This window comes from Simochromis diagramma, unplaced genomic scaffold, assembly GCF_900408965.1.
Source record: "Simochromis diagramma unplaced genomic scaffold, fSimDia1.1 OVJJ01000344.1, whole genome shotgun sequence".
In the NCBI taxonomy this organism is placed as follows: Eukaryota; Metazoa; Chordata; class Actinopteri; order Cichliformes; family Cichlidae; genus Simochromis; species Simochromis diagramma.
The window spans coordinates 7,052,233-7,066,752 of NW_024387375.1; the positions used below are offsets into that span (position 1 = coordinate 7,052,233).

The following is a 14,520-nucleotide window of genomic DNA, read 5'->3' on the forward strand; positions in this document are numbered from 1 at the left end:
CCTTCGTAGGAGAGTTGACACTGTTGTCTGCAAAGGATGGGTAGATGTCATTTAAGCCATGAAGAATAAGAATAGGATGTTATTCTAGTTCACATGTAAGTGAAGGCAGGCAAGGGAAAACTTTGGCAATATAGTGTACGTAAATAGGCAAATACCCAATAAATACATACATGAATAAATAATCATATTGGTAAAAATGGAAAATTGACTCTGTAATGCAGCGGTCCCCAACCCCCGGGCCTCGGACCGGTACCGGTCCGTGAGTCATTTGGTTCCGGGCCGCGAGAGTTGAGGCTCAGGTGTGAAATGTATGGTTTTCAAGGTTTTTATCGGTTTTCAGCGTTATTTTGTTATTGTTTTTATCGTTAACTTGGTTTTCCTGGGTCTTTTCACGTGTGTTATGAATAAATCTTCATTTTTTTCGGTACCGGTACTAGTTTTATTTTGTTGTATTTATCCGCGACACCTTAAAGGCCGGTCCGTGAAAATATTGTCGGGCATAAACCGGTCCATGGCACAAAAAAGGTTGGGGACCGCTGCTGTAATGTACACATGTAGAGCTTTACTACAAAAATGGGGTTATGTCACTCATCAGTCAGATGAGATTTTTCCCTGAAAATGTCAAAAGAAGTAAATACAACAGTAGGGCTGGGCGATATGGCCTAAAATTCATATCGCGATATAATTTGAAGCATGTGTGGTAACGATATATATCACGATATATTCTTTTCTTCTGTATAACGTATTTTCCACACTAAAAATCCTTTAATTTTCTCAAAAATTGAGAGTGTTCCTTATGCATGAATTCTGGTTGTGCTTACTGACCTCGAACCGATCTGTTAAAAAATGTTTTAGTACAGCTTTGGTAAGTCGCACTGCTTGATGGATTGTCAGAGCATTACAGCTGCCATAGTGAGGAGCTTTGCGGAGTAATCTGGGTCCAAAACTCCGTCAACTTCAGGTCCCAAAGTAAAACAAACACTAAGAGTTAAAAACGGTCTAAATTCTTTCATCTTTAATTAAATCATCAGCATTGCTGCTTTATCGGGTGTAACAATTAAGTTTAACAGCCATGCGTCCATGAAAACAGAATTTATTAAATTTAATGGAGTTAGAAGTTAACAGGAAGTTAGCTCGCTAGTTTACACCTAAACATTTCATACCATGTTCTGACTGAGAGATTTTTTAAACTAATTAAAACGTACAGCTCTGCTACCACTTCCGACATAAATGAAGACAGAAAACTAAACAGCAGTGGCGTTTGTAGTAGGGCTGGGTATCGTCACTGATTTCTAGAATCGATTCAATTCCGATTCACAAGGTCCCGAATCGATTCGATCCACGATTCGATTTAATTCGATTCAATTTGATTCAATTCGATTTGAATCTGGGAAATTTTGACAGTCAGAAATATTATAATTCAGATCAGTACATTTACATATTTTTGTATCTATAAAACGGAAGCTGACACACGCAAGACTTTATCAAAGGTGTGAGCATCACAGCAGATGCCTTTGTGTCAAAGTAGCTGAGGATAAAACACAGAAAAACATGAAGGCGATTTTCCTGGTCTGGGATTTTATAAAAATATTCTGCAGTACATCAAAAACGAAAGAAAACCATTAATCAACACATGAACATTACCTCTGAAGTTACAGCGGTTTTATTAGAGACACGACTAAACGTTTTGCATTTTGCATAATTTTAGTTTACATTTGTTCAGTATTGAATGGCAGAAATTAGATTTTCTTTTTGGAAGTATATAAAACAAAAAAAAAAAAAAACGTCGGCCGACAGCGCTGTAAACAATGGTAGACTTGTGCGTAACAAGCAAGCGAATAATGAAGAAAACAGACGGGAAACTGTTCTTGAAGTACAGAGAGAGAGGGGGGGGGAGAGAGAGAGAGAGAGAGAGAGAGAGCTGTGCATCGTGGTCGAAGCAAAACAGTAAAAGTACAGTGAATTCATGACGATGTTTATGTGAAGCGTAGTTTGGATCTTCTTTTGCTGCTGGTTCGGTCAATATTGTTTGGAGAGACATCAAACTAACAGCTTTAGAATCAGCACATAAAAGGCGTGAAGGGCGCCGACAGATCAGAATCAGCAAGCTGTCGGCTTTCAGCCCCGACCGTGAGAAAGGCGACATCTAACTGATTCTGATCTGCGGGTTGTGCTTTGTGTTTAAGTCTTTGTGCAGAATCCGTGTTCCTGCTCTCATTTACTGTCTTAGCTGTTTGGTGGTTGTTGAAATTTTGTGAGATTTCACCAGAGATTCTGGCATTTCGGGCAAAATAAATTTATATTAAAAAATCGATTCAGGATTTTAATGAATCGATTTTACATTATCCAAGCCAGAATCGATTTTAATCAATAAATTGATTATAAAAACCCACCCCTAGTTTGTAGGGTTACTGAAGTTGGACTACCTGGTATATAATGTTGTGCTACGTGATTGCTAGCGACACAGCTATGTTAGCATAACATTAGCACAGTGAAGCTGGAGGATGGATGACAACTTTTTTCCACTCGACAAAAGTTAACGTGAGGGATTCTGGTGGTTAGGGACAAATGCAATCGCATAGCAGGATGCTGTACACGGGGCAAACTTCAGTCAGGAGAACAACTGAGATTATTCATCCACAATACGAGGTTAGTTATTAATATACTGCAACAACATGGGAATAGAACAGCTGCGAGAGAATTCAAAATTAATGAATCAATGTTACGGAAGTGGAGGAAGCGCAGTTTTTGGCTTTCCCCATATTTCAAAAGTGCTTCATCTCTTTGCTATGACTGTCGCCCGCCAGCATTAGCTGCCTCTGCAGGTAAGGCGGGTGTTTATTCCTGCAGTTTTTGTGCAACACTGCTCATAGCCTTCATTAAATTCATGGCTCTGACCAGGTCACTGTAGCTGATCGCCAATTATGCACTCCAAGGTAATAGACTAACAGGTTTAGTTCTTGGCATGATGAATATTTTCCACTGATTACATTTATGAGCCATTTGGTTTGCAGTAGTTTTCAAACATCTGCCTGCTGTGTGGATGCTATAAAGACATGAGGCAACACCTTGAAAGCAAATATTCTACTACATACACGTTTTATTCACCCTTACTTTAAACTAACTCTCAACTTCTAGTTATGCAAACTGTTCCCTCCGTACGCTTTCTAAATCAGTCACACTAGGCAGAAAGCGAAACCTGCACTAATTAATGCAAATTTAGTATTTAATAATAAAGGGCAAGTTGAATAACCTGCCCACACTCTGTGACTATGTTCCCACTGTAGTTCATGCTGTTACATCCTTAACACGAGTTAATACACGAGTTACATGATGACCTGAGTCAGTGGCATTATAAAAAAATTCAGTGCCTACACATGAATACAGAAAAATAGGAACAAAAAGGAAAGATGAGGCTTGAAGAAAGGCCTCTCCGAGTTCAGCAAAAAACAAAATAAAACAAACACATATAAAACACATAAACACATAAAACGAAGCCTAATTTCAGATGGTGTCCGTGATGGAAGAAAGATGTTATGAAGAACATGAGTTGAATAATTGACAAATCTCTGCCTAAATTCCTCCGCTGTGAGCTCTGAACATATAAGGCCATCTTCACTCAACACGCTAATCCAGAGATTATGAAACTGTCTGGTGTTTACCTCAAAATGATGTGAACTGTGCAGCAGTTCCAAATAATTTCCTATTTGTAAGGATTTCTAGCGGACCAACTACTAGCGTCTCACTTTATCCCATCTAACATTAGTAGGAGGCCTGACAGCCTTGGAGGGACACACCAGAATCAGATGAGCATCCCACTCTAAACACAAGCTGGGAAGTAATCCCTTTTGACTTTGACAAACAGCCAGCACTTGCTTCCCAGCATATTATTCTAAGGAGGACTTCACTCTCCAAATTGCTGTTATTAGCCTGTTTGGATTAAATGGCTATAAAATTGAAAAAATCTGTTTCTTAATGCACCAAACTGCTCATGTGGGTCTTTTCCCCCCATTTAACTGTAAGAGATGTAGATTGAATGGAAAACACAGACGCCAAACATTTAGCTAAGTAAAATAATAATCCTATAGAGCTAGACTTTGATTCCTATAGATTTACATGAATAATTTTGCCAAACTACATTTATGATGTGTAGAGCCAGAACTAAGTGTGGGGCATCAGGAGAAACAAGAGCAGCCAACTACTCGGTGAGTGTTTTGTAATCTGATGTTATGTTTGCACACAACAGATCCTATAGAGGAACAGCAAACAGTCAGATTTTTGTCCAAAAGCATGCTGTGACTTATATTTGATGAAAGATCCGGAGTAGTTTTAGTGTTCGCCGTACTTCAAATGTGTTACACTTAGTAAAGCACACTTGTTCAGTTAAATCCCTTTATACCATCAAAGACTTACTTTTCTGATATCAAATGCTATCTTTTATTGATAAAGTTTTATGCTGTAATTCATGGGCTTTGATACGTTGCTGATTACAATTCATCTCCCACTTATGCGATCCGCTTTGATGTAGGCTCCCTCTGCATGTATCCAGCTGGCCAAATCAACAGAGACAACAAGTAAATAATTTGGATAAAAACAAACAGAATGCGCAGGTTGGATACTTTATGCATGAACAAGCTTTAATCTGATTGTTTTTGGCAATGACCACAAAAATATTCTTTTGTTTATTTGAAAAAATATGCCCAGATCATACGGACAGAGTTGTGCTATGAAATTCTTTAAATGCACTATAATCTGGTTAAAGTGATAATCATCAAGAGTTTCTGAGAAACACGGGAGGATTAAAGTCCCCGTAGTCTTAGATTGCTTTTTTTTCCTACATCAGACAGCGTGACCTGAAGCCTAATGGTCAGAAATAACCGCAGGATGAAGGACGTAGCTTCCAGAGATGGGCAAAGATTTTTCAAAAAGACTGACCACATCCCACTCACTTGGCAGGATGTGCATGCTATTATGAAACATTGAAGTCTGCCTTCTCTTTAAAAATGTGATTCCGATGTGTCATAGTTAAATGATGTACCATAATTCATTTAAAAAACAAATGCAGCAGTTCTCTGAATGAGAAAGGATGTAGCCCAGTATTTGGGTGAATTATAGCCTAACATCCAGCTCTTGTTCAAATAGACTGCTCTGACATTTTGCTGTTGTCACATAGTGGGACTACATTACAGGCCTTTATCCACTGCAGGACTGATGTGAACACATTAGTCTTCACCTTTGTATCACCTTGAGCCTGTGACCTGTAGTTAACTGTGGGTGACTGTTTGGCTCAAATCCTTTTCACCAAGATTATTTTACTGGCATGCAATTTCACTTAAAGTCCTGCCCTTTCCAGTTTTTTAACCCCTTTCTAAAAAGAATGATTTAAAAAGAAAACTAAATACTGCTTTTTAAGATGGCAATTTTCTGCTTTCTGAAAACCCGAGACGCAGAGGGGAAAAAAAGGTTTAAGAAAAAGAAATAAAAGAGCATGTCTGCTGCATAGGTCATGTCAGGCTATATGTCTCTTCGAATATGGGCAAAGAGTGTGTGCGTGAATTTCTACAATCCTACCTCTAAGTAGACAACCCAGGGCATAACAAGTGTGGCCACCAGAAGGTCAGCGACAGCCAGGCTGACGATCAGGTAGTTTGTGGTGGTCTGCAGAGCCTTTTCCCTGGACACAGCCATACACACCAGCACGTTGCCGAAGACGATGACGAAGATGAGCAGAGTAAGCAGCATGGCGTAGTAGTTGTAGGGGTGCTTCTGCTCTTGGTCTGTATCGTTGAAGCTCCATGTTCCATTGTCATAGAAACTGTCATTGTAGGCATACTGGGTAAAGACATCCATTAGCTGTGAGTGACGAAGGCCAAGAATGGGCCCTGCAAAATATGCAAAATACTTTATTAATGTTGTATACGTTTAGAGTTTGCCGACTGAGAAATAAAAAGCTACAGGATGACATCTGGGGTTAAGTTTTCAAGATTTTGATACAGGTTTATCTTGTAATGGAAATGTAAAATTAATATCTTTCCTCAGACACTGTACTCCAGTTCAAAGCAAAAACAGACCTTTGAAGTGTTTTGCTAAGTGCATTCCTTAGTAGGTACTTAGCCATCTTTGGCTGCAGTTAGAGCATCAAACTTCGTGTGGATTTATCTAACAAGTCTAACACATCAATTTTCTTGGTAGAATTGAAACTAATTTTTTGGTTTCTTTTGTGTTTTTTAACTATTATATTTATTTACCTTTTTTTTTTTAAACCTGACAAGATGTTGAGAAAATTTGATGGCAGAAATATCAACAGCTAAAAGGGCACCTGCACAAATTTGAAACCATTTTAACTAACCACTAGTTATGTACCATAAGAACACACATACAAGCATATGGGCATTATATAAACATAACACATGTAATTAAGAGGCAACATCATCAAGATAAACAACAGAAAGACATCAGAGAAGCAGATAAATAGGAAAAAAACACACACCAAAGGAACAAAATGCAAAAACATTAGCAGAAAAAGTTAGGGGGGTACTGGCAGGTTGGGAAACAGCTGCAAAAGTGGCAATATATGGAGTGATCCCTATTATTTTAGTTGAGGATGACTTTGTTCAGTTAACAGTTTTTTAAAATTTAAAGAGAAAGAAGAGCAGTGATCTCAGTGACACGGTAAAGGTATGAAGAGCATGAACTAATGCATATTACAACAGGTTCATGAGGTTAACCACTTACCAGAGAAATACAGAGTATGAAAAGTAAGAATATCTATCTCCATAGTTCACCGTTGTGTGCTGACCGGCGTTAGTCTAACACAAGAATGGTCTGTTTATCCATCAAAGCTAAGGTGGAGAACAATCTGTTTGGGAATACTACATCATTAGGTTAATCTTTAGATTGTAGCCTGCTGACATGATGTGAGAAGGACATGGTGATCTATGATAAACCCTCAAATGCGACAATCTTTCAGGCTACAAGGGGGACAGAAGCCTTCCTACCAGATCACACAACATCGTCTTGGTAATGTTTGGAGTAGAGGCCCTGACGGCTGAAGTGGAATAAGTGCTGCATCTGACAAGTGACTAATGGCATTAAGAACTGTTTATCGGTGTAAAAGTTACCAGGACCATTCACACAGAAATAAAAGTGGATATAAAAAAATCCGCAAACCTTGTTGTGAGCATGAACTATTTTCTATATATTGAACTATATCGATTGACCTCTTCAGTCTGCATCCATCCATTTTCCAGTGACAACAGGCTCATGCTAGCAACAGACATACAAACATACAGCATGTAAACATTACTGCATCCTCTCAGCTGAGCTTTGATGGATACCATTTTGACTGACATATCAAACCAATGTATTCTGCCATGTTTATGGCTGGTACTTCTACACATCCCTATAACACCCAACCTGACCTAAAGAGACCCTAGTGTCTCCCACTAGGGTGGGAATACAAAATTATGTAACACTAAATACAAAATTATGTAACTGTGTTGGATAATGTTAACTTCCACCAAGTTCCTTCCACTGTTCTGAATAAAATATGAGAGAGGAGCACTTTTTAGCATGATGTTGGTAAGTATGCAACCACCAGCCACAACATCATTTGTTATACACCATGAATGCTAGCCATGAGGACACTGAAAAGTTATTTTAGGGTATGGTTGCACCATGGAAGGAGACTTCTTCCCTGGTCCACTGTGAGGGAAGACATCATATATGCATTATTAATAAGAGAAACAGATGTTCATCAAAAATATGACAAATTGTGGAATTTTAAGCTATTTGGAGGTGCAATCTGTTGATTTTTGCTGAAGAAGTGCACGTGTTACATATGGATGACTGATTCTGACAACCATGATTTACTTAACATGGTTGTCAAAAAAAGAAGCCAACACTCAGATACTAATCAGTGCAAAAATAAATAAATAAGTAAATAAAAAATCTTGGCTTATTTTCTTGGCTTACTTATTCGCAGCAGTAACACACCAACAGTGCCATCTTCACCTCTTCCAGTTGACACAATTTCACACAGCATCTGCGGACAGGACGCACGAAGCCCCTCCCCTCACTAGCAGCTGAAGTAGTCACCATTCACAACACTGAAGGACACTTTGAGGAACTTCTAGAGGTCAGTGGAGCTCATGTTTCAACAAGATTAAAGTATTAAACAGTTATTAACCAGACCGGTGCAAATGTTAATGTTAGCGATTATCCTGCAGCCACATTAGTTGTCATTTATTAATGGGCCAGCCAGTGGCTCATTAATAAGATGATAACATTAATCTTGGAGCTAGGATTCAAATACTATTGTTCATGCCTATCTGTAATTAATATACTGTAGAGCATGGAATTTTCTCATGAATTGTCTCCCAGTTTAAAATGAGAATCTAAAAATACCAGTGTGATATTGAATGTCATTCAGCTGGACAAAACTCACCCGTATACTGTACAATAAGCAATCAGTATCAGCAAGAAGAACAAAACTTTTTTTTGTTAAAGCACTGAAAAACAATTAGAGGCATTTTTCAGTTCGGTGAAACAATAACTAGATCGACTACTGCTTGCAGACACACAATAGACTTGTTTTGTCCCATGATACAGCTCTGACAGCTGTACTTAAAAAGCTTTCAGAATGAGACAAAGCAATTGTGGGGGGAAAAAATCCTATGAGGTGATTCTTGGTGCCTGATTGTCCTCTACACATGCCCTTGGGAACTGTGACCAAAGGCCACCTTTGTTTCATCAAACCTGCGGCTTTGGCTTTTCATGGTCTGAGAGCTGTTCAGATGTCTTTTAGCTAACTCCCTGGGGGCTGTTATGTGCCTTTTAGTGAAGAATGGGTTTTCTGCCAACTCTAACAAAAAGGCCTGATGGTTGAAGTGATGCACTGAAGGTTGTACTTCTGTAAGGTTCTCCTGTCTCCACAAAGGAGCTCCAAATCTCACTGGATTCATCGGTAGTTCCAAAGTCTAAAATCTGACCTGTACTTTTGGGTGCTTTTAATGCTGCATAAATTTCCATGTGTCCATGTGTAAAGGCACACATATAATGATATGTGTGCCTTTACACAATCCTGTCTGATAGTACAATTCTACTAACCTGTTAATGTTATATATCATGCACCTCAATAAAATAAATAAATAAATAAATAAATAAATAATAAACTAGGAAAACACACAAAAGACTTATTATTACGCTATTTTAAAGGTAAGTGAATATTGTATTTGGAGGCAATGAAGTGTCTTCAGTACAGGGGTATGGTTCAATTTCCACAAAGCTGTAATATAGACGCAATCACAAACAAGCCACAATTCATTATCATGTGCAAGCAACTTTATATTTCTCTGTCATTCAAGTCCAGTTGTAACACTTGATGTGTTACAGTTTATGAAACATTCCTTTATCTTCGGGCGACCGTGGCTCAGGGGGTTGGGAAGCGCATCTGTAACCAAAAGGTCGCCTGGTTTGATTCCCGGGCTCTCTGTCCTGGTCGTTGTATCCTTGGGCAAGACATTTTACCCTACTGCCTACTGGTGTTGGCCAGAGGGGCCGATGGCGCGATATGGCAGCCTCGCTTCTGTCAGTCTGCCCCAGGGCAGCTGTGGCTACAACCGTAGCTTGCCTCCACCAGTGTGTGAATGTGAGAGTGAATGAATATTGGCATTGGGCTCCTTGAAAAGCGCTATATAAATTCAATCCATTATTATAATTATCTATTAAACTGATTTAGAGAGTTTGTGCTATAAGCAAAATTGCAGCTTGCCAAAAAATCATGCTGTAGGAAATATGACTGAACCCCAGATGGTTCTGGGATATGAAAGTCTGTTTACTCTGATGTGTGCTTTGCATTCATCTTCGGTTGACTACAATATTGCTAAAATATTATCTTGCCTTCAGATTTGTCATAGTCACAAAATAAACACATCCACTGCAAAGCGCATCCTATTTTACAATACCCTCAGCAGTGTTTTTACCCCCACATACCTGTCTAGATTAATGTTTATGTCATCCTCCACTTTCTAAGTTCCATTTTCACTTCCTCTTTCCTCCTCACTCACACACTAATTGGTTCTACAACCTTTCAAGCTGCCACTTCTGCTGACAGAAATCTACTTCAAATCCCCATCTGGATCTAACTCGCTTTATCTCTTCAGCTAATTTAAAGCCAACAATTATTGTCCTGTCCTTTAATTGTTTTGGTAGGTTGTTTTTGTTTTTGCTTTGTTGCTGGGTTATGATCGTCATCAGTCAGTGTTACCCCCTTGCTTACGGCCAAAAGCAAAGCTGCATATCTGGTTCGGTGTTACTTTCAAATGGAGGTTTTGTGTGGAAACTGCTACTGTTTCTACTGTTGTTTTCTTTTCTGCATGTTTGCTGATTTTATGTAACATTACTTACAGGAAAAATTACTTTTAAATTTAAAATAACTTTAAGTGTGTGATCTATAATTCAATATTTTACTTTAACATTGTTTTGATGAACAGAATATTTAACGGGAATGTGAAAATGTGAATCTACTCTATGTTCAAGTGTTGCTGTGAAGTTGCCTTCCTTAAAATAATACAACATGAAACCAAGTGGCATGCAGTTACTTTTGCAGATAGCCAAGCAGAGACTAAGCACCCTCCCATCCACAATCACAAACAAAAACGTTTTTCTCTAATATTTAGCAATTCAAGATAAATTAGATCAGATTAAAACATACCATTTATGCTGGCTGTCTACACTGTTCATGGAGGTTTTCACCTTTCTGCAATCTAATCTTACATAAATGTTTTCCTATTATTTCCTATTAGCTGACAATGATAAGCGGTTGATGAATTTTTCAAACTATTCCATTAGGATAAAAGGCAATGAAACACCATGAAAACATTTAGTACATATGTTATTCTGCAGAAAAATGTTCCCCATTATTAATACATATCTTTTGGTTGAATTAATTTTAAATACTTTATATATTTAATATAATATTATAATATCTGTTCAGTGTCCAGTATCATATTCTACAAATCACATATTGTAGTTGCTTTCCATTGAGAACCACATATCTATGAAAAAACAGTTGTGCAAGAGTTTAAAAACACAGGCCCACATCCTGATGATATTTTTTAGCATATTAAATATATAAATAATACAAAAAAATCAAAAAACAAAACAGCTGAATTAAAAGCCTTGAGCAGTGTTTGACATGGTGAACTGTCAATATATACAGCAGGAAAAATGAAAATGAAAATATCAATGAAAAAAGAAGGTGGAGTTTTGGCAAGCAGTGCTCGCCTTGCTTGCCCTGACAAAATGGTGAAACATCCATCCAGGTCACCTGTAGCAAACCGGACATGTCAGCCAATGTTTTCTTTTTCAGGCTTGTGTTCTTTTTAGTGTCTTTACTGAATCTAGTTTCTTCATCAGGTTTCTCTACAGACTTTTAACACCTGCTTGCAACAACTGGTGTGTAAAGGACATATCTTTTTGCAGATGCTTTTTGTGCCCTTCAAATAAGTTTCTTATTTTGGCATCCTTGAAAATCTTTAGTGATCAGGACATTGCAAAGGACACACTGTTAGGAATTTTAATAGGGTCTGCTCACTGCAATGATTAGATTATTTATATTTTTGAGAGGTTCACACACTGGTTCTGGCCTCAATTATTATTGACCTTGGAGATGGAACCATACTATCCCCACATTGTGATCATATTTATGCAACTAAGTACAGTGAAAAACAACACCAAAAACTACGCCTCTTTCTTTCTGTTTTTCTATTTCTTGAGCTCAGAAGTCAGCTGAATTATAAAGAAAAGGTACCAGCGGAGGGCAAAGGAAAACCAAAACCCAGGGAGAGGGTAAAGAAGGATTAAGTGAGAAGCAGTGAGAAGTAGAAGGGAGGGAAACATACTCCCGTTAGGATGTGTAAGCAGTGCTCTAGGGCACCAGTCTGTGTGTGTACCCTGCAGATGCCCTGTGCTGTCTAATCTTATTTATTTTCCCACTCTACTTACTTAGATACAGTACGTGAGACTGTTCCCACTGCTGGCCTGATAGTTGGTGCTTCCTTATAAACAAAAACATCCACGCTCTCTGTGCTGCCTTAAATAGCTCATATACTTTAAATTCCACCCTCTGTGACCTGTTTGGTTAATAAAATAGAGTATATCTTTCAGACAGGTAAGAGAGTCATTATAAGTGGTCAAAAAACGCATTAAATTCACTGCACGCAGGACGTTTTCACCAAATAATACATGTTGAGTGCTTGTATTAAAATATCTAACAGAATATTGAAATACACCTTTGAATGTATTTAGGATATTTTGTGTGTTCTTCTGAACAAACAACACTGTAAAGAGCCTTTCAACTTTGTGAAAGCAGCTGTCGTCTGTAAGATTGCTCTTGCCAATCTCGAGCCAGCTACCTGGCCCCAAACACTGTAGACTGTCGGGTTCCTCTGGTCCTGTGCTGTTTCTGTTTTGAGCAGATTGCATGAGATTTGCTTTCACAACATCTTTTAACATTTAAACTTTTACATGTAAAGCAGGCAAAGTGATATGATACATAATCTCACCAGCAAGTTACTCATTACGAGACTTAAGGGTTCTGCACAGTTCAGTAAAATCTTGGATTGGTAGCAACCAATTAATATTAACAAGCAGTCTCAGTGTAGAATTCAAACACTGCAGCTTTTTATAGTTGTTGTAAAACGACTAAAAAAATTGGTACACCGAAAAAAATAAATGAAAGGTGAGAGCCTAAAGCATTTTTTGAATGTACTTATTCCTTAAAAAAGACATGTGCTTTTATTTTTGTCCATGAAGCTTCTGGAAATTTAAAGTTTAACTTACCATATCGCACATGTTAATGCTTTGGATGCTTCTAGGAACTCATTTGCTAGTAATTTAAACAAGAGAAAATAAAATAAACTGGGTGACTAATCCAAAAATTAGAACATACTCTTGAGACTCTTGAATCTTTTCATTTCTTTGTATTTTGTTAGGAAAATGGAAAATAGCAGCAATTTATCAAGACATGCAAATAGAAACAGAAAAACATTATAAAAAGCAAAAACAGTTTATGGGGTTTGTCCACCTTCAACTGAATTCTCTTAGGCAACTACCTTTTCATTTGTTTAAGCGGTCTTCAGCAATAGTCCTCCAGGATTCTTGAAGGACATTCACAGCACTTCTTTGGATGTTGGCTGCCTTTTGTTCTGTTCTCTGTGAAGATGATCCCACACTGCTTTAGTAATGTTGACGCTTGGACTCTGGGGAGACCAATCCAGGGCTGATAGTGTTCCATTGTGTGTTTTCCTATCCAGGTGTGCTTTTACTGCATGTGCGGTGTCTTTTGGATCATTGTCATACTGAAAAGAAAAGCTGTTGCCACTGAGATTGTATTGCATGGTGGGTCAAAATCAGTTTTGATAAGGACATCACCTAACCATCTCTCACTGAGTCTAAGGAGCTTGGAAGGAAAAGTGTCTGAACTTCTTTAAGTTGCTTGAAGATGTTTCACCTCTCATCCAAGAAGCTTCTTCAGTTTTATTCACACAGAGAGTGAGACGGGCAAGTTGCCACTGCCTGTCAGGGCTGCAGTGTTGGGAAGTGGTCGGTGGCATGGTAACATCTTTGAACTGATTACTGTCACTGTACACTAATACTATAATAAACTAAAATAATATATTTAACTGACTAGTATTTCTGGTAACGACAAGCAAGGGCAGGAATTTAGTTTAAATTCCTACAAAATTTAGTTTGGAAGTGCGCCGGATACACCCAACAGGTTAGAGACCCTGGACCCAGAACTCGCTAGAATTGATATTTCTCATCTGGCCTGGGAATGCAATGAGATTCCCCAGCAAAAGCTTGAAAATGTGGCTGGGGAGGAGGTTGTCTGCAATATCCTCTGCAGTGCAACCTGACATCAGATAAGTGGAAGATAACTGATAGATGGATGGGGGGATATTGTTATCTCTCTCTATTTTCTTTGGTTATTAGTTACAGTTTTCCCCATCACCATGAGCCAAAATCCTCATAATGAGAATGAAATGGATAGAAGTAAGATATTAAATGACATGTAATAGCCATAACCTTCAACCTTTTTAAGCATATATCATTAGCATTAACTTACTTTATATTATCATTCAAGCTGGATGCTTTCACTTACAGTCCAGTATTATCAGTATTTTTTTTATTTTTTTTTGTCAAACTTTTTTATGTATTTTACTTGTAGCACAGTGAGCGTCTCAGGGCAAATGATATTCAGCACTATTATTTCAACCTGAGCCTTACCCTTTTTTTGTTTTTTTAAAACTATCATCACTTCTGTAGAAAACACTTTGCAAAGGTGCGCCATTTCTTTCTTTCTCCTCAGACACCACACTTATCTTTTACAACATCCACCCCGCCTTCTCCACTTCACCTTGAAGTGAACTTCTTCCTTACAAAGAGCATGGCAGCATGTAGACAGGAAGCAGATTCTGATTCACTAACATTTGCGCTGTGATAAGAACAAAATTGGCT

The 14,520-nt window shown here is 38.2% G+C and overlaps 1 protein-coding gene across 1 annotated transcript in view; it reads right to left on the reverse strand.

Annotated features, from left to right (window-relative positions):
* drd2a (dopamine receptor D2a) overlaps positions 1 to 14,520 on the reverse strand; it is a 48,698-nt gene that overhangs the window by 15,131 nt on the left and 19,047 nt on the right. Inside the window, exon 2 of the mRNA XM_040009190.1 lies at positions 5,572 to 5,882. Coding sequence (XP_039865124.1) covers positions 5,572 to 5,850 — 279 coding nt within the window. The 5' untranslated portion in view covers positions 5,851 to 5,882. The remainder of the gene's footprint in view (positions 1 to 5,571; positions 5,883 to 14,520) is intronic.